Source organism: Dermacentor variabilis, chromosome 10 (genome assembly GCF_050947875.1).
Source record: "Dermacentor variabilis isolate Ectoservices chromosome 10, ASM5094787v1, whole genome shotgun sequence".
NCBI lineage: Eukaryota > Metazoa > Arthropoda > Arachnida > Ixodida > Ixodidae > Dermacentor > Dermacentor variabilis.
Window position 1 is genome coordinate 24,082,944 of NC_134577.1, and position 26,594 is coordinate 24,109,537.

The 26,594-nt window shown below is 46.9% G+C and overlaps 2 protein-coding genes across 5 annotated transcripts in view; one reads left to right on the forward strand and one right to left on the reverse strand.

Moving 5' to 3' along the window:
• Positions 1 to 2,316, forward strand: part of LOC142560146 (leukocyte elastase inhibitor-like) — a 17,543-nt gene extending 15,227 nt beyond the window's left edge. For all 3 annotated transcript variants that reach the window (XM_075672004.1, XM_075672003.1, XM_075672005.1), the window contains exon 5: positions 606 to 2,316. In XM_075672004.1, coding sequence (XP_075528119.1) covers positions 606 to 974 — 369 coding nt within the window. In that variant the 3' untranslated portion in view covers positions 975 to 2,316. The remainder of the gene's footprint in view (positions 1 to 605) is intronic.
• Positions 2,099 to 25,904, reverse strand: LOC142560147 (uncharacterized). 2 transcript variants are annotated; one of them, XM_075672008.1, is made up of 7 exons: positions 25,581 to 25,904; positions 23,188 to 23,265; positions 20,838 to 20,983; positions 19,276 to 19,462; positions 11,617 to 11,771; positions 10,389 to 10,591; positions 2,099 to 5,425 (listed from the first exon to the last, which is right to left on the reverse strand). In XM_075672008.1, the coding sequence occupies exons 1-7, from the start codon at positions 25,607 to 25,609 to the stop codon at positions 5,174 to 5,176; spliced, it is 1,050 nt and encodes a 349-aa protein (XP_075528123.1). In that variant the 5' UTR covers positions 25,610 to 25,904; the 3' UTR covers positions 2,099 to 5,173. The 2 variants fall into 2 exon arrangements, with proteins under 2 accessions (XP_075528123.1, XP_075528122.1); XM_075672007.1 differs by lacking the exon at positions 25,581 to 25,904 and adding an exon at positions 23,372 to 23,530.
• Between the last annotated feature and the right edge of the window lie 690 nt (positions 25,905 to 26,594).

Genomic DNA, 26,594 nt, shown 5'->3' on the forward strand with positions numbered 1-26,594 from the left:
GCGCGCAATAATTGCGTCTTGCCAGCGCAAGCAACAGGCAACGGAAGCGGCGATCGACGAACAAGAGCACGTACGGCTCGTCGGCGTCAAATGTGAGCGGGGTGCGGGATCCGAGAGAACGCTGAATATTTCCGCAGCATATTTCCGTTCGAATTTCTGGCCTTTATAATACACGCGAACATACAGTGTACGGTTTTATCGTCTACGTTCACAAACTGCTCGGAAATAGGTTTCCGAGAGCACGCGGTAATGTCAGAGGCTCTGTATGCCAGAGACCTGGGGGGGGGGGGGGGGTAGTCTGTAAGAGTCCACCTAGTGGACGGTCCATTTCGGCTGCTGCTGATTAAATGCAGCTGTACGAGAGGAGACGAGCGGCCCCAGCCAATCAGCAGCTGCCGAAATCGACAGTCCACTAGATGGACAGAATACCCCCCTTGACCGAGTTACTATCGCAATTCGTAGCATCAAAACAGACCTTATGCAAAGAGTCCTTACTGTCTTCAGCATACTTTTTGTGTAAACAGGAGGAAATAACAAGCGCCTTATATAATGAATGCTGAAAGCGGCAGTATTGACCCTTTTGTCTCGCCACCGCGTGCTCGCAGCTGCCCCGCATCAAGATCGAGCACAGCCACGAGAACCTGACACAGTCACTGGCACGCATGGGCCTCGCCTCGCTGTTCGGCCCCGGCAGGGCGCAGCTGTTCGACATGAGCGACGTGCCTTGGCTGCACGTGACCAACGTGGTGCACAAAACGTCCCTGGACATCAAGGGGCCGCGTGCAACCGTCGCCGGTGGCGGCGGGCAGGTGGCGCCACCGCCGCCAAAGCCGAGCAACCGACGCCGCGAGCCGTCGTTCGTCGGCCCCTCCGAAGAGACCATCGACATCGCGCTCGACAGGCCGTTCCTTTACTTCGTCGTGGACAATGTCAGCGGACTGGTCATAGCCATGGGCAAAGTGCTGAACCCCTAAACAGTTTCCCCGTACGTGCTTTCAGAAGCATACCACTAGCGCAAGTATGTCTTCATGAAGACATTCATCCAAGAAGCCTAGAGCCAGTAAAGCCTGCTGGCAATATCGAACTATGATGGTTAACGCAACAAATTTAGCAGCAATGTATTCGGTAATGTTTGGAGTGCAACCGCCACGGTCAGAAATCACTCGCTACCTATAGCTCCTCAGCAGGGGAACGCCATGGATCCACCGCAGCGGATGCAGTGCATGCATACTGCGTTACTCATAGGGCTGCCAAATGACAGCCAAAGGACAAATGTACGATTTATCTATAAACACTAGCAATGCTGCGACGGACATGTCTAGCTACAATTTTCATAATTACACCTAGGCATCGACCTGCATAAATGCAGGTCGATGTCAAACTACGCGCTCCGTCATATGGTGAAGCGCACCACAGCTGTACAGGTATTCTTGCTGTAAAACGGATAAGTACAGCCACAGAACACCAATGTACAGCGTTGGAGCACGAGCGGTCACGTGACATGCCTTGAACGACCACTTTCAGGCCAATAAGTCAGCGGGCAGAGCACTCGTCGCTTCAGCGAGGCAAGTCAGACGCCACATCACGCAAAACTATTCTCAAAAGTAAAAAAAAAGCCCACCATGCAGGTCAGCCTTTGCACTTCATAAAACGGGTGCTGCTGCTGGGTGTGCAAGACAAGCACTATTAGATTTAGGTTAGGGGACAGAAGAGGCATGTTACGCTGGACTATGCGAGCTTCTTGAGTCTTGCAATCTACTTGTCAACTGCACGCAACGCATTTCTTTAAGAAAAGCCTGGCTTGCCAATTGCAAGGGCCACATCGTATGCATTTGGCACACAGTAGTGTGTGCAGCGCATCACACAGACGGGTGGCACTGACATACACCGTACTTCAGAAATGCTGCCGAGACAGACCATCTTGCACCAAAATGCTTTCTGGAACTATGTTTCATGTATCCTCTGGTCTAAGCAGCACCATCATTCAAGACATCATGCCATCATTATCCATGTCAATAAAATGTGCAACTTATTGCAGAAGCTGCCCCATGCTGAAAGTTCATTTAGCAAAACCAATGACCACACAATGTGCTCTCCATTCATGGCAAAAATTATTTATTGACGACTGTGCACTGGCGCCACAGGTCGTGGCCACGGCACAACTGTGTACCACCGACTGGCAAAGTTTGCGGAACATGCCATGCATTAACAATCCACCAGAGACAATGCTCAAATCACGGTATCCATACCTGACAAGTGAGCACCACAGAAGCTACAGCCAACCCTTCGTGTATTGCTTAATTCAAGGATGCCATGTCCAAGCCTTGAAACTCATCTGATGAACATGAAAAGGGCTGCAAGCTCGCCGTGCTGCATAGGTGCAGCTTTTATCTGCAGTCCTACCAATTGTATTCGCTGTATGTGGTGGCAAATAAACTCATTTCATGTTCCACAAACTTCTCTGGCAGCACTGACTTTCCTTTCACTACACCATCCAACCTATACATGACAAGTCCATCGGCCTTCTCACAGCCAAGCCTGAGTTGACATTTGGTCACACTCGTGTTCAATGTTTTAACAAAATATTGGCAGGCTCTAACTATACAGTTAAAAAAAAAAGGCTGCCTGGATAGGTTGAAATACTCTGCTAGCACACCATTTCCAACTGCTCTTTAGATACAATTCCCACAACTGCAGCGATAGACGACAGACTTTCTTGCCTGCCTTCAACAGCAAACAGACCCCTTGACGTGATGTTCAGTTTTTAGCAACCCACACCATAAAACTTCATACAAAATTTATTAGAAGCAACTCTAGCGCTAGCATCCACGCAAGTTTTAAGCGTAATGGTTCAATCGGCACGAGTACGAAGGCAGCATACATTGATTTGTATGTTGCATTACGAATGCAATGGTTTGCAACGGTTATGTATACAGAGTAATTTAAGGTCGTGTTTAGAAACCCGATTGCTTGGAAGCTGAGAATAATGCTACAACACTTGAACCCACAAACCCGAAGATTGGACAAATCCATGTACTACTAGCAATCGTACCTACGGTAGCAGCAGGGTTCCTTCTAGTCATTTTCATAGGAAACAGCCACACAATGCGCAGAACATGGCCTCCACCAAAATGAGCTCACATTAAGCAATTGTCAGGCGCTTTTCATATGCTTTGATTGCAAGAAACACAAATTAACTACTTGCACCATCTGTTTCACAGACTTGTTCACTATCCTAATTTGAGCAGCGAGAGAACGCAGAAAGGCCAATTTCACAATGTTTGCGGTTCAACCAATTGAGCCTGATGGCATGACAAAGGCCAGTGCCTGCCTCATAATATGGCACTCCAGTTCATCACAATAGTCAACCGGCATGTAAAACATGAATGAATTAATGCTTATCTAACACAATTTTTTACAGCACACAACTTGAATATCTTGCGCTTGCACATGATCACGAAACGGGGCAGCCTTTCCAAGCCCAGTTTTTCAGAATTCTCACTCTGAAAACAGCAAAGGCAACAAACACAGCTGTGCTCAGACACTTGGAGGTGGGATTAAGGAAAAAAAAAAAAAAAAAAGAAACGAGAAAATAACTATTGCTGTGTTGTGTAATGAGTGATCGCACACGAAGCACAAGGGACATTTGGTATGTACAGCCCAGAATAGAATTTCCCTTTTAGTGGCTTTAATGGCAGTACATCACAGAAGTCGACCCGTCACAGTGTCTAATAAAGAACGGCCGGGTCACTGCCCAGGCAAAGAGCGTTAAATCACTTTCTGCACCAGGACATGCTGTCCACGTGCGATTAACACACACAGTCACGCCTGCATCAACACTGCAACACAGATGGCAAAACAACCAACCACACAAAAATGCCAAATTACAACACAAACTGCTTTTCTTTGTTTAAAAAATGCAGCAATAAAGGTGAAAAAAAAAAAAAGAGTGGCAGCACGTGAAAACAAAAAAGCCCAAATAAAAAGGTAAGAAATAATTGTTTGCAGATGAATCGCTAAACCCAAGAGAAAGAACAAGTGTAGTTCCACAGTGGGAACGCCCATCAAATTAACATGCCCAATTCGCCCTATGACCAGACAGCTTAACAACACTATTCCCCTTGGCTTATGAGGGAACCTAACAGCGTAAACAGAAAAAAAAAAAAAAAAAATACAGATGTTTGAATCGCAGAAATGCACAAGAGGTGCTTTGAACTTCTCAAAGAAACTCCGAATTCTTGAGCCAGTATGCAAGGGATTGAAGAAGCAATTTGAACAAAACGAGGACAACACTTTCAAACACAACACGAATTGATGTTTTGATGTTTTACAGCAAGCGTGCGAGTGAAAAACAAAAATGCAAACTCATTCTGACCCTTGCAAAGGCAGTACCACAGCAATAAGTGTGATCACTTCCAATGCACCTCGAGTTTTTCCCAGCCAACTCTCCCAGTCCCGGTGACTACAGCCTGCATTACCATTTCCTTCGAGTGGTTTTTGCTTACGCCATCAGGTGAGAATGCACTGTGCTGCTGCATGTAGAACCTGCACCAAAATTTTATTGAATTTAAATATAAAGTGGGAACAAAGTGCAAAGCCGTCACAGGCAAAATCTGCCTACAAATGACCGACGTGTTGCTTTGAAGCCATAGACAGCAGTACTAGCGAGATCAGTGTTGGCAAAAGGTACGAGCCACTTTTGTTTCTTGAGCATTCCTTTCTCACAGCAATACTGCGGAGTTGCTCTATGAATAAGTGCATGTTAAGCACAGTTGTCTCTACGAGTTAAGGCTAAGATTTTCTTTCCAGAGGTTTTAATTGGAGGTGCAAGCTATACAGGTAAAGATGCGGTACTCACCAAAACAAATACGACTGCTTTTACTGATTTGGATAATGGAAAATAATTGGTACAACCTCCCACCGACCGAGTCGACCGCACTAAGCACATACCCTTCAACCTGTGGAGGAAGCAAAAGACACCAAAAAAAGACCAGCACAGTATGCCGCAAGTGAGGAAGTGAACTTTCACTCTCGTGTGACCAGGCAGAGAGATGGCAGGGTATGAGAGAAGCAAGCTCGTAAGGTACTTAAATTACAAAAGAGCAACACTAACATCCTCCTACCCTCTCCCAGCGCACCCTCCTTTATTTCACTTTTACAACCCTGCAACCACTCAGTGCAGAATGTCGACTTCCTCTTCGTCGTCTGTTCCTGCTATGCTAGGGTGGGAGGAGTTGCCCCTAGACGAGGATGACGCAGTCGCGCTTGTCAGGGTGAGCACTTCCTCGCGCACGAACAGACCGCTGCGCTGTTCCTTGAGCATCTGCTTGTGTGCTTTTTCCTGCTCTGTCTGCTCCGTCTGCACTGCACGCCGCCGCCGCCGCCTCTGCTGCGGCCGCTGCCGCGGGCGCTTGCACCTCTCCTTCTGTAACCGTTGCCAAGCCAGAGGGCTTATGAGTACTTGGAGAATTATTAACAAAACAGCCAAAGTGCACATCGACACTAGGAATAATTAGGGTAACTGAGGGGCATGATTTAACAATATTAACTATCAAATGAAACCAGTGAGAGTACAGGAGAAATCTACAATGTCAGAGCCAGGGCCGTGTCCAGGATTAATTTTCGGGAGGGGTTTCATGGGGACAGTGGCGGCCATTCTGAAACATTAACTTATTTTTGCACAAGAATCAAGATCACTAGAAGGTCAGTCGCACAAAAATACAATATACTACGACATATACATAACCTGACATATGTGCAAGTTGTACTAAATGGCACATCACTGCAGCCATCATTCCGGGGGTGGTGACAGAAACCCCTAGCCCTCCCAGTGGTCAAGACAGCGAGCCTGCTTGATGACACAAGGTTCTGTTATGCCGCAGAGGAAGATTTCAAAAAAGAGCGGCCTTCTTGGTACAGTTGAGTCTTGATAAATCGAAATTGAAGGGGCTTGAATGTGTTAAGCAGTGCATGTGCGCTGAGCTAACACGAGTGAGAAATTCCGGAAGTGTGGCTTCATGGCAGCGCAGTGCATGCTGTTGTGAAGCCACACTTCTTTTTTTGAGGAGGAAACACCTTATTTAAAAAACCAGAAAGGAATTTACAAAATGACGTTCGGACCGATAGCTTAAAAGCTAGTAGTCTGTCCCATATCGATTATGCACATAGGTTATGCATAAGGGAGAAAACAAGCAACGCTCACATGCAACATGTCCTCACGTGTACCACTGAAAAACACGCTAAACCAAACATTAACAGCCATGAGTTTGTGCTGGATGCAATACAATATACAATTCTATGAAGACAAACATTTCATAACATCAAATTAAGGTTTAAAAAAAAGAAAAGGAAAGAAAGAACAGGCATGCAGCAGTAACAAGAAATTTATTTTTTTATTTTCATTTATTGATACTGCAATCCCACTGGGGATTTTGGCAGGAGGGTACAAATGTTGAAAAGATCGCAAAAATGGCAACCGACAAATACATAGATACATGAGAGTAAATAAACTAATATAAACTAAAATAGAAGGCATACGGTAAGTACTAAGACACGATGTAAACAAGGTAAGTGAAGGCTGTTGAACTTGGGTGTTAGTGAGCTCGTTCCATTCAGTTATTGTCTGCGGAAAGATGGAGTATTTAAAGGAGTTGTTACGTGTGCGAAATGGAGCAATAGTTAATTGGTCTCTGTCTAGTGGCATACCCCGATAAAAAGGTTATTACGTCTGAAGTGTCTAACTTATAGTGAACCTTTACAACCTGATACATAAATTTTAGCCTAGATGACCGGTTTCTTTGGGTTATTTGTGGCAACTGGACTCTGGTTAAAAGGGCAGAAACAGAAGAACGTCCAAAGCTGATATATATGAATCGCACACCCTTTTTCTGTACGCTGTCAATCTTGTTAATATTGGTCCTGGTGAAGGGGTCCCAGATTATGGCTGCATAATCTAATGATGGGAGAACAAGCGCTTTATATGCAGTCATGCGGACATCAGAACTGGACTCTGGTTAAAAGGGCAGAAACAGAAGAACGTCCAAAGCTGATATATATGAATCGCACACCCTTTTTCTGTACGCTGTCAATCTTGTTAATATTGGTCCTGGTGAAGGGGTCCCAGATTATGGCTGCATAATCTAATGATGGGAGAACAAGCGCTTTATATGCAGTCATGCGGACATCAGGAGTAGTAAATTTTAAAGCCATTCGTAAAAAGAACTTGCAGATTGCACAAAAATTTCACCATTCTGTTTGGTTAGATCAGCAATACAATTTACAAAGGAGTTTAAAATCTCCAGCTACCTTTGAAGCCTCACTTGTAGGTGAAGCTGCAAAGCCTCACTTCCAGGTGAACCCGCAAAGCCACACTTCCAGGTGAACCCGCAAAGCCACACTTCCAGGTGAACCCGCAAAGCCACACTTGCAGGTGAACCCGCAACGCGACACTTGCAGGTGAAGCCGCAAAGCGACACTTGCAGGTGAAGCCGCAAAGCGACACTTGCAGGTGAAGCCGCAAAGCGACACTTGCAGGTGAAGCCGCAAAGCGACACTTGCAGGTGAAGCCGCAAAGCGACACTTGCAGGTGAAGCCGCAAAGCGACACTTGCAGGTGAAGCCGCAAAGCGACACTTGCAGGTGAAGCCGCAAAGCGACACTTGCAGGTGAAGCCGCAAAGCGACACTTGCAGGTGAAGCGACACTTGCAGGTGAAGCGACACTTGCAGGTGAAGCGACACTTGCAGGTGAAGCGGCAAAGCCACACTTGCAGGTGAAGCGGCAAAGCCACACTTTTGGTGAAGCGGCAAAGCCACACTTTTGGTGAAGCCGCAAAGCCACACTTTTGGTGAAGCCGCAAAGCCACACTTCTGGTGAAGCCCCAAAGCGCCACTTGCAGGTGAAGCCGCAAAGTGCCACTTGCAGGTGAAGCCGCAAAGCCACACTTCTAGGTGAAATTCGTAGACAATTCTTTTTATTTTTTTGTTCCAGTTCAACTTGCTAAGAAACAGCGCTTGCAACAGATGGGAGCAGCAGCTAGCGCATGGACGTACTTCTGGGTGGGAAGCACCACTGTGCGAGTTGGCATGCCACTGAAAGCACGTCCGGCAGAACAGTACCGTAAAAACCCGGGTATAACACGAGGCTTTTTCCCTATTATTAGCAACCCAAATTTTCGCCTCGTAGTATATGTGGATCCGAACGAAAACTTCATTGAGAAATTTGGGCTGGAAGTTTTGGTTTTCTTACTACTGCGTGGCTATGGCTTGATTCCGTTATTGCTGCATGACTAAAGCATCGTTTCTTTATTGTGGAGTGCACACCTTGGCAGCACACATGCAAACCATGCTTTGTGAAGTGCATCCTTTTTATTACGCATTAAAGGACCATTTAAGTAGCAAAGGGTTCTACTTAAATTGAGGACGATGCAATGAGCTACGGAAAGAAGTTAAGGGATAAGAAAAGAGCAGATTGGGTGACGGAACAAACGTGAGTTAATGACGTCTTAGTAGAAATCAAGAAAAAGAAATGGGCATGGGCAGGACATGTAATGAGGAGGGAAGATAACCGATGGTCATTAAGGGTTACGGACTGGATTCCAAGGGAAGCATAGCAGGAGGTGGCAGAAAGTTAGGTGGGCAGATGAGATTAAGAAGTTTGAAGGGACAACATGGTCACAATTAATACATGACCGGGGTAGTTGGAGAAGTATGGGAGAGGCCTTTGCCCTGCAGTGAGCGTAGCCAGGCTGATGATGATGGACCAAGATGTCCAGACCACGAAAACAGTACTTGGCTGCTTTCAAGAGAAAGGTTATTTCAGCTGCACAGGACATCGGCAACAGTGCAGCCAGGAAGCAGTTTGGCGTCAACGAGGGAAGCATTCGCGGATGGCATCGACAGAAGGAAGCTCTTTTCGTGTGCAACGGAATATGAAGAAGCTTTCGCGGCCTGAAGAGCGGGACATTCCCGGATATCGAACTTGCACTGACAGAGTTCATAGGGCAACAGCGAGCCGCTCATCTAGCTGTGAGTGTGGAGCTTATGTAGACAAAAGCTAAGGAGCTTGCAAGAGAAAAAGGGCTACCGAGCTCCGCCTCCTCAGCGAGCAAGCACTGGATTTATCGCTACAGTGCTGTGCTGGTTTTTCCTTACCCCGCCGAACTTCGATTTTGCAAAAGCCGCCCAAGTCATTCGAAGGGCTGCTTGTGGCTTTCCAGGGCCGCATTATTTCGCTGCGCAAGTACAAGAACTTCCAGCTGGGCAAATCGGCAATGCTGACCAAACACCAATTTATCTGGACATGCCATCGCTCCTCACCGTGCACGAAAAGGGCTCTAAACAAATTTATGTCTCATCCACTGGCAACGAGAAAATGCGAGTTACCATCACGTTGTCATGCACGGCAGGCAGACGTAAGCTTCCGCCCTATGTCATCTTCAAGCGCGAGACAGTGCCTAAAGGTGAGGAGCTGCCAGAAAATGTGGTCGTCAGATGCCACGAGAAAGGCTCGATGAATGAGAATCTCGTGCTCAGCTACTGGAAAAGTCCGTCTGGCGTAGACGGCCTGGTGCACTGTTGTCATTTCCGTCCATCCTCGTGCTGGACACATTTCGTTGCCATTTGGCTGACTAAATGAAGAGGCTGTTGCGTGAATCCGGCACTGAACTCGTCCTTAACCCGGGTAGGATGACGCCTCAGCTGCAGCCTTTAGCTGTTTGCGTGAACAAGCCATTCAAGGATGCGGCCAAGCGGTGTTAAGCAGATTGGATGCGCTCAGGCGAGCCTGTAGTGATGCCGACCGGGCAACTGAAGTGGGCTTCGTCTGCCACGCTACGCAAGTGGATTGTGGACGCATGGGCCAGCATACCAGAGGACTTTGGGCATCGCGCATGCAAGTGCAGCATCTCAAACGTGCTCGGTGGCACAGAGGATGAGTGCCTCTGGGAAGATATGTCTAACAAAGAACTATCCGAAGAGAGCGCAGCTGAGGAAGACAGTGATTGAAGTGCGGAGTGCAATTTAAATAAATGCTTTACTTGAGTTTTCCTAACTTGCATTATATGCGAATAAAACTTTTTTTCCCATTTCGCATCCCAAAAATTTCGCCTCATACTATATGCAGGTTCGTATCATACAGGGTTTTTTACCGTATGTTCAAATGAACCGTCACAAGCATTTACATATTCGAATTACCGGGCGTCACTGCACAGGACATTCCGATTCTGACAGGACCACACTGCATCACTTCTATTTAGGGTAGTCCAAGAGGGTTCCAAAATTAACGAGATGGCACTGTATTTAGAAGAGAGATTTACTAATACAGGCAGACTTAACTTTCTGTTCAGCCTTTCTGTAAGAACAGGGTTGTCAGTGTAGTGTGCGGTTCTTACTTTGTGGACAGGTGCGTTTGCCGAAGCAGGGCTGCTGCGACCAGAGGCTGAATAAGAGTTGCTTTGCCTACAACGGCCTCTTTTCCGAGAGCTCTCCCCCGTAGCCTCTGCTTTGTCGGCTGCCAGCTCCATGGCTGCGATGCTATTGTGCCGCACATAGTCGGCGATCTGCCGAAGCTTGTGGTCGTCAAGACGCCTTAGGTCTGCAGGAACGTCAAAAACAAGGCACCACATTTCAGAGGGAAGCCTCACGGATATCATAAACGTGACTTCTGAACATCAACTAAGGAATAATCTACACAATTCCAAGCCTAACATAACACTGGCTGCCACAAGATGTGCTACTACATAAAACGTGAGGCCTTTTATAACACAACTGCAATTTGCTCAGAAGCAACTTAGCAATCCAGATGAACCTAGCACTGCTTGAATGTTTCTTTAAGAAGTTTCAAAGGCAGAGTTTTATTTCTCCTCGCTGTTGATTTTTATATCCTCGCTGTTGAAGGAAACAGCGAGGATGCCCCATTTCAAAATGACGTATATGCAATGCTGATGCATGATTAGGCTTAATGAAAGAAAAATGACTTCAAATGCTATACCTTTATGGTCATTTGTCCTCTGCTATTGGTCAAAATGTCTCAGGCTGCGCCCACTTCACCAATCTGTCACGACGTCACAAAAGCACAACTCACCACATCAAAATGACATGCACACACTAAAAACGAATTGCTGTGCCCATCACAACAGATTTTTTTTTTGCGCAACATGAGACTGCACCATTGTGAAAGGAATAGCAAATGGCTGCCTGCAGATCTCTCTGACACTGGCTATTTAGAGCCACCAGCAAGAACGCACTCCTTAGTTAACGTCACTCCATCAGCGCCTCTTGGATGAAGATCCACATTGGCGGCATTTTTTTGCAGCCCACTGCACGCTTCTATCACCCAGGAGCCACTGCCATCTAAGCGAATGGAAGCGGGCCCAATCGCAAATGCTGGCACCGCTCTTCTCACTTCTTTTCCCATGAACGCCAGCATGATGCAACACCACCACACCCTTTTCTTGCAGCGATTAACTAGCACTCCGCTTGTTCGGCCCTTTTTAAAAACCCTCTGCACTTCTGCGCAATCCTCCCCTCTTGTCCGCCGGCGAGATAAGAAGAAAAAAAAAACCGTCACTATAAACAATGCTATTCGCTTAATTTCCAGCAGCGCAGAAGCGAACTGACCGACAGCAAACTCCCGGTGAGCAGATGGGTCAACAGTGGCTGCTGGGTCGATGATGCGGAGCACATCTAGCTGTTCCCGCAGCCCTAGGCGGTGGTTGATTGCTTCTGTCAGAGCCTCCACTGTCCTCAGTTGCTCCCCGCTGGTCATTGAAGACCTGTTGGCGAAGAACAACAAGAGATGCACAGTATGCATCACAAAACACAGGCCACAAATGGGAAAGGTTCCAATACACAACAAGAGCCTAAAACATTGCAGTGCCTTCTTTATTCGTTCACTAAACCCGTTATAACAAGGTTGCTTGACACAAAGCTGAATTCTTTATAAGCGGCATTTTGTTAAAAGTGGACAAGCTGTACAACAATTATAGTAGTGACCTGTAACAGCGAGGCAGCTCATAAAACTTATTGAAACAGAGCACTCCATAGTGGCGATTATTGACATGGCAGGGGCAAAATTCTGCTGGTGCTCATGAACAGTTGACTCGTCTAACAGTTACAATCAAGTGATACAGTTAGTTCCAAGGAGCTACCGCCTTGCGGCAGCCGCAGTGCTCTTTGCATCAGCAGGTTGGTCCAAAGAAATGCAAAGGGTGTATGTTGCACCAAGTAGTCCTTTATGTATATGTGGCTTTGCACTAAGCAGAGTCCGGTGTTATTGCACTTCGAATCACCAGGCCTAAAATGCATGCACTGCAGTCAGTACCCCGAAAAACTTCGAACGAAGCAATATGCCAAAGCAATTTTGTTATATCAAGCAGGGTGTCGGAACAAAATGTTTTTCGTTCTGGTTTTAGTTTCTTTCCAGTGAAAAAAGTTCCGTTTTGGTTCCGCTCCGGAAGAAAAAAGGTCCGTAACAGTCTATAATGGTTCTTGGTTCACATGCAAAAATTTTCGAAACAAGGAAGCGATAGAAGCACAGTACAGTGAAAGCTCGTTAATTCGAACTTCAATAATTCGAATTTATGGATAATTCGAACTGTACGATTTGGTCCGGCCAAGCTCCACAGAAGTCTATGTATAAAAAAGTCCGTTAATTCGAACGCGAGAAGGTTCCCTCACGGATAATTCGAACTACGCTCACCTGGCACACGGCCAGAGAAAAGCGCCTACTGCCTACACACAAGGCTATATTGTCTCCGAAACGGAGAGAACGGCGAGAGATGGCAAAATCGGAAAAAAATCTAACCGACGCGGGGTCAGCCAGAAGGCAGTGGCGGCTGCCGCCTCTCCGTTCTACGTAATCTCCAAGACTTCTTGGCCGTTGTGAATCTCGGAGGCTTTGCAAATCTTGTACAGCTGCAAATGTTTTGCCGAAATGGCACGGCAAGCGCCAAAACACAGCGAATCAAGTACGTCGCAGCTGCGCTTGCAATCAAGAACCAACGAATCAGGGCCTTCGCCACCTTCACATGTTCAGCGTCTTTGTCTCGGCAGTCTTCATCGGTTGTGCACCTCTGTTTTCAGCTTAGGAGGTATCGGCCGTCGCGAATCATTGTGATACTGTTAAGCCCCGGCTAACGTTCGTTTCGGTGGACATCGGTGGTGTGGCACAGTCGGACCCAGAGCTTCGACTTGAAGATGGCGTGTGCCCGCGGCACACGCCATCACTTTCTGACACGCCAAATTTCTGACATGCCCTACTGCTTCCAAATCGCAGTGTACTGTTGCTCTCCTTCACTTTCGTTAGTTCGAACTTTCGTTAATTCGAACTGAATCGGCTTCCCCTTGCGGTTCGAATTAACGAGCTTTTACTGTACTTATTTTTCTAATTAAGTGAATGATGAATTCAGAGACCAGGCTCAGTTTCATGAGCATACCTGCCAACCTGAAGATTTGGAAATTTTTAAAACTATCACGGCAGGGGTGCACGGTAGCATTTTTTCTTTTAAAAGGATTTACCTTTTGCGACAAGCTTACTCACGTTTTCACAACCGCAAGTGAAATCTGTGTCTTGGAGTAAAGAGCGAAAACTCCACTGGGGCACAATTTATTTTTGCAATGATTTTGCTGTTGCCGACTTTGCCTGCTTCAGAAACTTCTCCGTAAGTTTGCTCAAAGCAAGTACCACTCTGGTGCCCCTTGACCATCAGCAGACTTTCGAGCGTTTTCTCACACAGAGACGAGTTTTGTTCACAGTGCTGAATATTCTGCCACATTCAGCATTGCTGTGGGGAATGGAGAGAATACCCAGCATAACCATAGAAATTCTGCGGAACCTGAGCAATCCATCAACACTTCGAACGCTTCTTAATTGCGATCACTGCACATCGCACCTTGGCTCATTCAACATGTCGGCTGGAACCTGATATGCTTGCAAGTTGGCAAACTCGACATTCAAGTGCATCGAGTGCTTCTTTTGATTCGCCACTCTGCTGGGGTAGGATACAAGGGAACGCCATAATAAAATGACATATGCTGTTGAATGAAGCAGTTTCCAGAGCTTGTACTTGAGCAACTTCAGCCATCTTGAGAATGACATCTTATAGCAGGAACTCTCTCGAGGCAGCAGCTGAGAAAAACCCTGAATAAAGAAATGAAGACTCGAGAGCGATGCCTGCGAAATAAATTTCAGGTTGGCCACCTCTGCATTCTTCAGAGTAGCGTATCATCAGAGTGGCGTCCACATCCATAGCGCTTCGCCTCGTTGAATTTCGGAAATATCTTCCTAGAAGAGGCCCAACGTAGTCGCTGACACAAAGGGGTAGGTTGTGTTCGACGAGAAATCCTGTAAACAGGCACTCCACACGTATAAAACTGTCGTTGCACTTGTTACGGAGAAAGTTCATTATGTTGCCTTGTTGCTCAGTGGTGCGAACATAGCTTTGCTGCTTCGGCGCGGAAACGTGCAGTTTCAAGTCGCCTTTGACACCACGAGACACGCTGACGTCGCATCCACACGCTGTACAAAATGCAATTGCAAAATTGCAAAATGCAAATTCAGAAGTGTAAGATTGCAAAAACTTATGCAAATACCTTTCCTTGGGCTTTGATAGCGCCCTGGCATCAAGCACACGAGGATTCTAACTTTACACAGTGCACCGCACACAGACGGCCTAGACAAAACTAATCGCACACACAAGTAGCAGCAACAAGATGCGCCATCGAGGAAGGCATGCATGAAATGCAAGAGCTACATTGGCTCTGGCTCTGGTCGGCTTACTAGGCACCGTGGTCGGCTGCTTAGTCGATGATACATATGGTGATAGTGCAGCTGTTGTTTGTGATGCTGACGATTACGATGTTGCTGTAGATTCCGCGGTGCTGGTTTCGCAAAAAAACATTATTGCGCGAACGGATACCACTTTTCGGGAGATGCAAGACAGTGATCGTGCAATTGGAAAGTTCAGTGAAAAATCCGGAGTCTCCCGGGCGAATCAGGAGGGTTGGCAAGTATGTAAACCACTCCCAGGACACATACTCCAAACCGCTTCCTATGGTTAGTAGTGCAAATATTTTGTTGTGTGGGATGAGCATTCACACGCCTACAGAGCAGTGATAACTTTTCCATGGCAGAAAAAATAACTAACATCTACTTTACTGCCTATCTTCAAGCTGTGAGATATCTTGTGTAAGTAAGGGAGCACCACGACTAGCTTATTGCCTCTGGCAGCACTGTCAGCTGGTGCTTCGTCTGCCAGCTTGTTTCTCCGGCACTGCCAGAGACAATAAGCCAGTCGCGGTGCTCACAAGATATTGTACAGCTTGAAGAAGATAGGCATTAAAGTAGACATTAAAGTTGTTGTTTTTTTTCTGTCCCAGAAAAATTATCACTACTCTGTAGGCGTGTGTATGCTCATGCGACACGACGAAATATTTGCAAAATACAGCCTGCCGACGCGACATAAAATGCCATTACAACAAAAATATTGGTCCAAGATGCGCAAGAATTTCAGATGATGTATCACACAATACAGAATCCAAAAATAATGTTTTCAAGAATGATTTTTCCACAATTTCTTGGTCCCTAAGACCAGTGTCACCCCTTAAAAAAAAAAAAATTGTTCTGTAGTCTACTGCACCAAATATAGATACAGTGAAACCCCGATTATACGACTTTCTTGGGACCGCGAAAAAGTGTCGTAATATGCGGGCGTTGTAAAATCCAAACATAAATTATGCCTATAAAAATAAAGCTTATTTCGGACTACGGATTTCCAAGAAACTTCAATGTAAACTACTAACATACTCTGCAGCGCTTGGGAACCCGAATTACCCAAAAGGTTAATGCAATAAGAATTAATGCTGCAGTACAGGTGCCAATCATGCTTTATTCAAACGAACCTTTACAGCACTGTACTGCCCACTGCCACGATTCCAGACAGCCGGCGCAAACTTTAAAAAAAGTCGGTAAGTTTCTTTTGGACCTTGTTTGATCCGTGTACCAAGAGCTTTCGCTCGAGTTGGGCAACATCCAAAGGAAGGTCCTCCGCGGCGTCGCATGAACAGATGAAGTTCCGGATGCTATCTGTGCCGTAGCACCTCGGCGAACGTGGTAGGCACAGGCACGACACCTGTGTCTGCACTAGACAAAACCTCGATGGTGTCATCCAGCAACACCTCACCACAGATCGCAACTTGGCAAAGGTCGTCGTGAGGTTTAAACCCTGGAAATTGTCATCCGCCAAGACTTCAGCGGCATCGAGGTTGTTGCATCCCCATCAGAGGAGGCAGTCTCTCGCTTAAAGCCACAGTACTTGAACGAGTTAACGAATGTGCTTCGCGACACTGTGTTCCACGAACTGACAATAAAATTCATGGTGTCGGGCCCAGTGATCTTTTTTTCCGACTTGCTGCGCTCCATAGCCGCCAGCCAACGCTGCACTAACCGCTTCCGGTACCCTTGCTTGACGCACTTAATGATGCCGGCATCCAGCGGCTGCAGGCAGCTTGTGCAGTTGGGCGGAAAAAAAAACAACCTTTATGTTCCTCAGGCTGGACGTATCGGGTGGGTGGCACAGTGCATTATCAACGAAAAGCAATATTTTCCTTGCCTTAGCACCCATATTGTTATCAAGCTGCTGCAAAAAATTGCTGAAGAAAGACGTCATCCACGCCTTTTTGTTGAAGTAGCTGCCCGGCAGCGTCTTCAAGTTCTTAAAGCACCGTGGCTTTGCAAACTTTCCAACAACAAGCACGGGCAGCCTCTCGTTACCGTCCTCATTAACCATCCTCGTTAGCACAGAATAGTGCTGTCACACACTCTTTACTATGCTTGCCACCATGACAGCTGTCACCCTTAAACACAAGGGCTTGCTCGGGCTGCATATGGTAAAAAACACCGCTCTCATTGGCGTTGAAAACACTGCAGGGATTGTATGCAGCAATCATCTCCGGTAGCGACTCCATCTACTCGTTCACCGTCGAAACGTCCACGGAAGTGCTTTCTCCACAGGAGTGGCTGTACACAATCCTGTTTCGTTTTTTAAAGCGATCCAGCCACCTGTTCGATGTCTGAAGGTCGTCGATGCCCAGACGCAATGCCACAAGGTCCGCGCCTTTTCGTTTAGAATGGCGGCGTCAATGTTGATCGCAGAGCTCCATGCTTGATGCAGCCACTTGACGAGAACTTTTCTAACTTCTCATGCTGTTCTTTTGCCATTTTCCGCTTGAGCCTGAACTTGTTGGCATTCTGCAATATCACCGTGTTGTTTGCCAGGATAGTCTTAAGCGAAGATTCTGATATCTTGAAGTCCCGGGCAATGCTGGCTTTCGTGGCTCCATGCCGCTTTTGTGCTTCTTCGATAATATTCAGCTTATCGCAGAGCTACAGAACTGTCCGCTGAACGCTGGTTGCTAGGATTATGACGAAGAACATGTGCGATAAACCTAGGCCTCTCCGCGCTACCTTGTCAACGATCTGCTGCTGGGAAACTGGAAGGAGAGAAACGCTTCCCCAACGCAATGAGAGGTGTGGGAGCACCCGCCTCCATTTCCTCCCACATACCCGCGGCATCCCGTTCGCACGTGGCGACGGGTCGGGCCGGCGTAGACATGGGAGAGAGGCACTACGCGCCCTCCCTTTCTCCGTCGCTCTGATGACGCGCGTACCCCTCTTCCCCTACACGGCTCACGGGAAAGGGAAATGTATCCGGCGGGCGAGGAAGACTTCCCCTTACACAAAGGTAAAAAAGCATAAAAGCGGCGCGCCACCGGGGGAGACTCGCTCTCTTGGGACGCCGACACCTTCGACCGCCTGGACGACAGCACCTGCCGCATCCCGTGAGTGATCTCGTTTGTCTGACCCACCCAGACAACGAGGCAAGCCTTTTTACTATTATTACTGAGAGGACGTCCCTCTGCGAGTGTTCGCTATTGCTAATAGCAATAAACATTGTTACCGTTGACACCGCTGGTTGCCTTATTCGTCCGAACCCGGCTTAGCCGCGATTCCCGCGCTACGGGTTGGGAGTACCACGAAGCGACTGCGTGGGGCTAGATCCGGAGCTCGCCTTCAGCCCTAGCCGCACGCAGAGTGGAACCCCCACAGAGGAGACACCACAGAGAAAGAGAGAGAAAGTGATCGTGGAGAAGAAAAGGTGCTATTTCAGCACAGCGGGCATCGCGGGGTTTTTAATCCAATGCTTCTATGGGGACTTTTCCAGGACTGCGCCAATCCGTCATAAAACCCAGGTCGTCACAAAACCGGGTGACATATAAGCGAGGTTCCACTGTATATATTTTTCAAATGATATTCACCTCAAACCAGGAGTTGACTTATATTTGGCACCAACAGCACTGTTGCTGGCCTGTTATAATGTGCATTTGTCGGCAAAGTTATTTTTGTATTTGTGATCATATACCAGTTTTCTACAAATACGATAAGCTGACAGTTTTAGCACAGTGTAGTATTGGTCATTCACGTGCGTGCATGCAAAATAGGCCTCACTAGATTCACAACATTCTGCACCTTCAATGCACAGACAAGACTAAATTCTATGGCACCGTCTGGTACTAAAAGTCAAATAATTTTGTCTGACAGCAATGGTGCCCTCTTTTGATAGGCCTAACAGCATTAGAACAGACAGAATAGAAACAAAGCACTGCTAATCAAATTTCGTCCTCACGGTGAGATGACAGCTGCCACTGTTTCTCAATTGCTTTCGTTACCCTTACCATAGGCACACTCTGGCCCTTGCCGTTTACTTCAATGGTGCAAAGACCTGCAAAAGCTATGCTTGCGCCAGACAACCAAACACAACACTTGAGGAACACCCACTCAGTGTGCACCTCTGATAGCCCCCTGTAGGCCTGTTGAATGGAAGAGTCGCAGATGGATAAGTGGTGCAGAAATGGGCCATACTTGCTCCCTTCTGAACACGTACTTCCAGTGTTCATGTTGGTGCTCTTATGTAATGTCAATTGACTAACGACTTTTGCCCTGGCGACTTCACTACGTGTGAAAAGGAGACCAAAAAGCCCAGAAAGGCACAAGCGCGCTGCCTTGTTTGCCAGAGATGACCGTCACAGCATTGTGTATACAATGCACGTTTGTGATCAAACGTGCTATGCTGGGCTTTGTGGGGTTAAAATATGCTCAAAACATCACAGGGGGCTCGGGAGCCCTTTACGCACTGCATGCATCGTCCAAATATACAAACACCACTTACAGAAAACAACAATGCAAGTGAACATGCTCTTCGAGTGTGGCATGCCACCTACCAGCTCCTGGTTGAGGAAGCTTGCTCCACATCCAAAGGGGTCGGTGAGGGACCCCGCCGCGAACGAGGTCGCGAGTAGTGGCCCTCAACACCCTCAAAAGTTGTGGCACCACCACTGCTGCTCCAGTCTGAGAGAACCTCCGAGGATTCGGTAAAATCCAGGCTCCACTCGTCGAGATCCAAATCACCTGTGCAAGAGCTTGCGATAAGTACAGGATGAATGGCTTTCTATCACCCTTGGTGCCATAAGCAACACTGTGATGCCAAGAGACGTTATGATCACAGGAGTGGGTATGCCATTTTTTCTAATACTTCTGTAAATGTGCCCTGCCATCTTAGGTTTAAGTAGTGCTGTATTTACCCACCTTTAACATGCACCTCATTACAAAATGTCACTCACAAATTTCAGGGCACTAAATTTCCACATAAAACTTTTTACAAGCTGCAAATTCTAGCAGAATAAACCTTGAAACAGCACTCCTCCTAGGTGCACGAAACAGACATTTAATGCACTTCGCTTGAACGCCTCATCCTTTAACGCACTGTCAAAAAGTTCAGCTACATTGACCAGCAGCATCACTGAGTTGCTGTCGGCACTGGCATTGCCACCATGGTGTGCCGTGCTCCTTCATATCACGTCTAAACACTAAACACACGCAGACACGAATGCAAAAATGAAATAGCAAGCGGAAGCAGGAAATACTGTGTATTTTCACAGTTCCCTTTATTCCACTGTGTGCTTGCAGTAGAATATATTTTTTAAATGCCTACTTGGTACCAGATGAGTACAGCACATCCCCATTTCCAGGCCAGAATATTTTGCTACTTGTAAGTCCCTATCCGATATTACTCCTTAAGGGCCAACCGCAATGAAATTTCATTCAGGCTAAGTTAGCTATAAATGCATGGCATATACTACCAAAGTAATCCTGTCAAAGTCGCAGAGCTGGTAATTGTCCAAGTTCCTCATTAGCTTTACACAGCGCCAATGCAGCCACGGCTGTTCTCGGCTGTTCACGCATTTTGCCCCCATCGAAATGCGGCAGCCACGGCCGGGATTTAATCTTGAGACCTCGTGCTCAGCAGCCCAACACCGTAGCCACTGAGCAACCACGGCGGGTTTAGAGTGATTAAGGTGGATTAGAGTGTTTAAGGTGAATTACAGTAGTCTTTAAAAGGCCTTCACAGCTCTTACGAGATAGCTATGGACACCGGGATTTTTTTTTTCAGTTTTGGTACCAAAAAAATATTTTTGCAAGCGTTTTGTGACACAGCCACTCATATTTCAAAAAACGTAAGATTTGTGTAAGTTATCTTAAACTGGGCTTTTATTACAGGAAAAAATTTCGTAGGCCTTTAAAATATGTAGAATGCACAAATTTCGTAACAATTCTCCGTTTCTGTCCTATTCCGACCTGCAAACACTAAGAAGATGATTCCAGATACAATGGTGATGTACAAGCTGACATCGAAGGGCAAGAAAAATTAAGCAAGATGGTAACAATAACAATTTTGAGACCAAGACAGCACGTGGGAATACGAGCTATATGAACTAGCACTTACCTGTAGTGCTGGTGTCCCTTTTGAGCAAGTCCTCAAAGTCCTCCCAACAGCCAAAGCCCGGATCCATTGGTCCCGAACTGGCAGCACTTGCTGGCCGCTCAAGAGGCAAGGGCCCGTTTTGGATGGCGAGGATTTCGGAAGGCAGGCTGCATCAGAAACGCGGTGACCATAGTCAGTGACAAGTGAACACAGGACACGCACCTTCCAAGAAATCTTGCGTTAGCTATAGGCACAGCATGAGAAGGACAAGACTTAAAGGAGTAGATGCATTGTCCATCTTGCCTTCCCTGTACTGTACCTATAACCTTTTTTTCGAGGGCACCACCATATTGGCTTGCGCGAATGCACTGTTCTGTGCCAGGTACACACTTGGCAGCAGTTCTGGCGACTGTTTTTGTGCTGGCATGGTCTACTTAGCATTAGCATGATGTGATGTCTTCTATGTCGGAAACGATTATGCGAGACATATTGAAGGGATTTAACTTAACGTGGCCACAGTTCCTGACACGAGTGAGGTGGACGAAGCACCCTGAGTAATGCATACATAGGAGCCTACATTCAGCCCTGGAGATCAGTTTTGTATGTATAAACATTCGTTTCACAGATATGCCCTTATACTATTGCCCTGTGGTTCATCTAGGCTGTGGTTCAGCATCAATGACTAGTTAATAAACATACAATGACGATAGTCGCAGCACGGGCGACATCCAAAGCTACAGCAACATTCGTAAAACCGTCAAATGAGCCAAAATTTCAAAATGTTATGCAAAATTCATGATGGTTGGCAAGTATGCATATTTGATCGGCACAAGTGGGAGCTTTAGCTCTTCAGCAATAGAAAGCATGCTCCATGCACAAACAGCCAAAACCTCAAAGATTTAACTGACCTCATTCACAAATGCTTGCCCGCCCCCTCTCCCTTCATGCGTGGGTGCATGCCACAGTCAACACGTACCAGCAAAGGCTGAATGGACTGACTGATTGTATGACCCCTATCACGCACACCCGATGCACAAAAATTGTGCAGAAAGCATCGACAATGATTGTCAATGTAAGGGAATAGCCGAACATTTCTAGAAAGCTATTCACTTTAGCATAGTGCACCTTTAAAGCATGCTGCAATGCAGTGAGAATATTTAGGTAGGATTTGTTGTTTCACTCTATAATTCCACAGAGAACAACCATTAACCAATATAATCCCAACACATAAGCTGATTAAACATTGTGTTGTCTGGCACAAGCACTGGCATAACCAACGACCATCACTTCTAAACTTTCAGATGTGCCTAAGCTCTATTGTGATAACATGTGCATCTTGAAGAGCTATAACAGCTGCTGTTCCACAACGAATGTGTGCCACAACTCATCAGGGCGAGAGCACGCACAGTGCAAGTCTGTGCCTTTGTAATGGTGGTGAAAGTCCAACCACCACCTATCTCTGACCGTCAACCACATGCAAGATTTAAAGGGGAATTAAAAAGCTCCTCCAAAGATGGCGAGGGGTTTTGTGCCAACTAAGTGCCAGGATTGGGAAGGAGGAATTTCAAATTATGGGGCTTTACATGCCAAAACCACGATTTGATCATGAGGCAGGCGGTAGGGGGGATTCTGGAATAATTTGGACCACCTGAGGTTCTTTAACATGCATCTAAATGTAAGCACACGGGTGTTTTCAGATTTTGCCCCCACTGAAGTGCGGCTGCCGTGGCCAGGATTTGATTAGGCAGGAGAAGAAACAGCGATGAGGTGAATTGCTGCTAAACGTATACATGTTTCTTTGGAGCGACACTTGCCGCTGCATTTCTGAGCCTGTCACTGACAACAGTAAGCAAATCTGCGACTCTAGATAGATTTGTTTGCAAGTTCAGGCTCAAGAATTTAGACTTAGGTCTATTCCATGCTCAAATAATTAGGGAGGACGCTTACGCTTCACCGAAAGTGGAATGCTTCAAAATTTATAGGAGATTCTCAAACTGCTGGCGAAAGCTTTGCATGATGACAGAACACTGAATAGTATTACGGCAAATGACATTTTAGTTGGTCCGAGCAAAACAAAGCTAGAACGTATGGCATTGATAATTGGCGTCATATTTTGAGCCAATGTGGCATAACTAAAGATTTTTACAGCGACAGCAGTTGGTGCTTAGAACTGGGTTCAAGACTGTTAACCCTAGTTATGCAAGTTTGTTTTCTTGCACGTTAAGTATGCTTCACAAATACAAAGCACTGTTATAAATACAATGCAGCCTGACAATATGAAATGGCATTATGCAGGCTGCTCTTGTCGTTAGCACAATGGACAAGCTATTCATTAGTGCCCACAGCAGAAGGCACAACTGTTCTTGCTTACCAGATTTCTGTATCCAGGAGGTCCTCGAACCCCAAGGACGAAGTGCTGCCATCTTTCCAGAAGTCCAAGTTCCAAGGACTGCAACACACCACATTAAATCAATCCAGCTATGCATATAAACAAATATTGATAATGGACATCCCACAACCTGTAATTTGTGGCAACAAAAATTCAGCATAGGCACCTGCTCTCCAAGCCTCTCCTGGACATCCTAGACACCATGTTGGAGGACCAGCATGGCAAGAAGTGGCATCTGCTACCAGTAGCATTCAGACTGTCACGTTGACCCATTGAAGTAGGTTACCCAAGGCACAGTGAATAGGATACTGATATGATCCTAGCTCCCATGAGCAAACTATCTATACATAGTTCACACGCTCTAAAAACAGTTGCACCCTCTGGGGTGTATATCTGCCACACAACAATAATTGTCATCTGTCTTGTTCGCATTTCCTTTCCAGAACACGGCGAGCCTGGTACTTTCCAGTAACGAACGGCATGCTCATTATCAGCATGACATAGCATTCCCCACAGGAAAGTAATGAGCGCAGCGTTTTCAAGAAAGGAAATGCAGGCAAGACAGACGACGATTATTGTTGTGTGGCAAATATACACTCCAAAGGGTGTAAACCTTTCTTAGAGTGCAAGAGGTGCGATGCTGGAAGTTCACTGTTGTGGTGATGCAGAAGTGAGATAGCAAAATTGAACGGTGCATCGATACAAATTTTTCTCAGTTGGGAAGTGGTGTGTTAGCAACTGAATGCATGTTCCAGTCGTCGCCAAGCATTGCGGCCAAACTATAGCTTGCAAAGTGGTTGCAGCTAGTGTCTGAGGTCGGGCGTAGGCAGTAACTTTTCACTTCAATCCCACCTTTACTATGCCACACTGGCCTTTTGCTGGGAGAATATTAATTCCAGCATTTGTCATGTTAGAGACTGGGCCATCATTTAGCAAGGTTGCCGAAAGAAGACGAGCGAACACTCAATCCTGCACACGACCGACCTAACCTCTTCATGGAATAGCCTTTCAGACTGAAAACATGTATTTGTTTTATTTATGATGGCCTGTGTGATTGCCCAGATTTCACTAGAAGAACCCTCTGTCAAAAATTTCAACACCGCCCTCTGCACCACGCATAGCCTTTTCTTGAACACCAGCACAGTTGCTTTGCGCTTTTAGGCAACCGATCGTCATTCGCAACCACGTGCCTAGGGATGCTATTGAACGCGTGCAGTACCTCTGTACCAGTGCCCAATATTGGGAAAGCAACAAGTGGTCGGCACTGCATGGCAGTTGACGCGGTTTCTTGGTAAATCATTTTTTAATGACAACCACGCAGGTCGTGCTAGCTAGCTCACGTGTATTGTTCACGCACGGCACATGTGAAAAGTGTCCGGAAATGTAACACTGTCCACCGGTGCTATCCATTGTAATGGAAACACGTGGGGCGAAAATTTGTCACGTGGTCTGCTTGCTAGCAATTTAGCATATGCGTCAACTGTAATAAGGAGACCGCAACAAGCTAGCGCATGTGCGCGCACAAAAGGAAACGCACAGAAAAAGGCGCGCATCGCACCACTAGCGATCAACAGCTGACTTCAATACAGCTGTAGGCTAAGGATGACAAAGCGGCAGTTTTCGCGCCTCGTTCATTTCACGCCCTCGACGGTGAGGGACACGTCCAGCGCAAGAAAACAAATATGGGTCAGCGCAGCGCGTGTCGCAACTGGGGTCCCAACACAGGGCTCCTGCAACCTAGCGGCGGCACTGGACTTACGTGACAAGTGTGCACGTTCGGGCAGGTACCGGAAACAGGTGGCAAGGCTCGTTGCCAAGGCATGCATCGTGGCGAGCAAACTACAATGCACGGCCTCCACGACGTCGCAAAACAGGAAGCTTCACAGAAAGGATAATTCCCGCCGGTGGCTACCATATGGTTTGCAAAAAGAGACCACGTATTCGGAGGACACGGTTCCGATCGCAGCGTGCCGATAAATGCCGCGGCTGGAACGACCCAATGTGCGTATGGAGTTCAAGGGCTTCTCCGACGCCGACACACCCCGCACGCCGTCGCTACGTCAAACGCCGGGCCGGGCCCGCCACCCCGCCTTCGCCGAGACCGTGGCAGTGGGAGCTAACCGCGCAGAAGCGCGCTCAGAGATTGCAACGCTGCGCGTTCGACAGCTGCCCTAGGCCTAACGGCCAGCTTATCTGACAAAACGCTGACCGCGAGGACCCGAACGCGCCACGTTAAAAGGCGCCGCTGACACGTGGTTTTGGGGGCAACCGGCCGCAGCGAACGAGTTCGCGCAGCCGCTTCGCCGCATTGAACGCTGCGCAACCGGTGTGTTGGCGTCGCGGTAAGGAAGAGCAGCTGGAGACGGTGACGTTACCTTGTACTCAAGGCGCTCGACTCGATCATCGCGGTCTGCTCCGTGACTGTCAGACGCCGCCGAAGAAAAGTTCTTTGGTACTGGCGGCGGGTGGATAGCGTAGCAAGTTGTCGGCTTTGGCGAGCGACCGCTTCACAGGGTCACATGCTGAAACGGCGACAGTTCGTGCATCGAAGACGACGACACGAGAACACGGCAACTGCACGACCAGACACAACACACGACACGAGGCAAAACAACACAAAAATGAAGAATGCCCGCTCGGTTTTTTTCCTTGCAGCCTCTTGCGCCGGTCCTGAAAGAATGGCCCTGGGATTGGTCGGAATGCAGAAAGTGCCGGCAAAACGCACGCCTCTCATTGGTTCGCAAAGATATCTAGACGTATTAAAATAGTGCAGACGACAAGAGATATTTGACCCAAACCAACTTCGAAAGAAAATCTTTGGTACCCTAGCTTATACTGTCATCCAAAGAATGAAATGAGTTCATGTAACAAAAAAACGTGACACATCTATATGAAATGCATACAATCAGTTGATAAGATTTTAACTGAAGTAAACATGCGCGATACTGCACCTGCATGGGTGTAGTAGCAAGCGCCACCTTTTACTTGCAACACATTGTTATTTAACAGTAGGAATAAACTGTTTTACGAATATAAGCATTATGCCCTTATGTTCATTTACTTTCTATCATTTTTGTCACTACCAATGTTACAGATGTTTTAATAAAGTCTTAGAACGCTGACACATGCCGGCACATTGGTATGGCCTTCAAGATGGCTGACCACGTTCGAGGACGCTAACCTCAGACACTTCAGAGGTTGTGAGAGGGAAACCAAATGTAGTATAGCTGGCTCACTGTAGCAGACGTAAAGCCTTGAAGCACATTTTGATTTATTTATTAATTGAAGAAGCTTTATTCACACATTATAAGTGTTTACAATAAAATAAAAAGATACTTGGACCGATAGCCAGTAGGCCAGCCAGTCGGCCAGTATGGCCAGTATGGCCC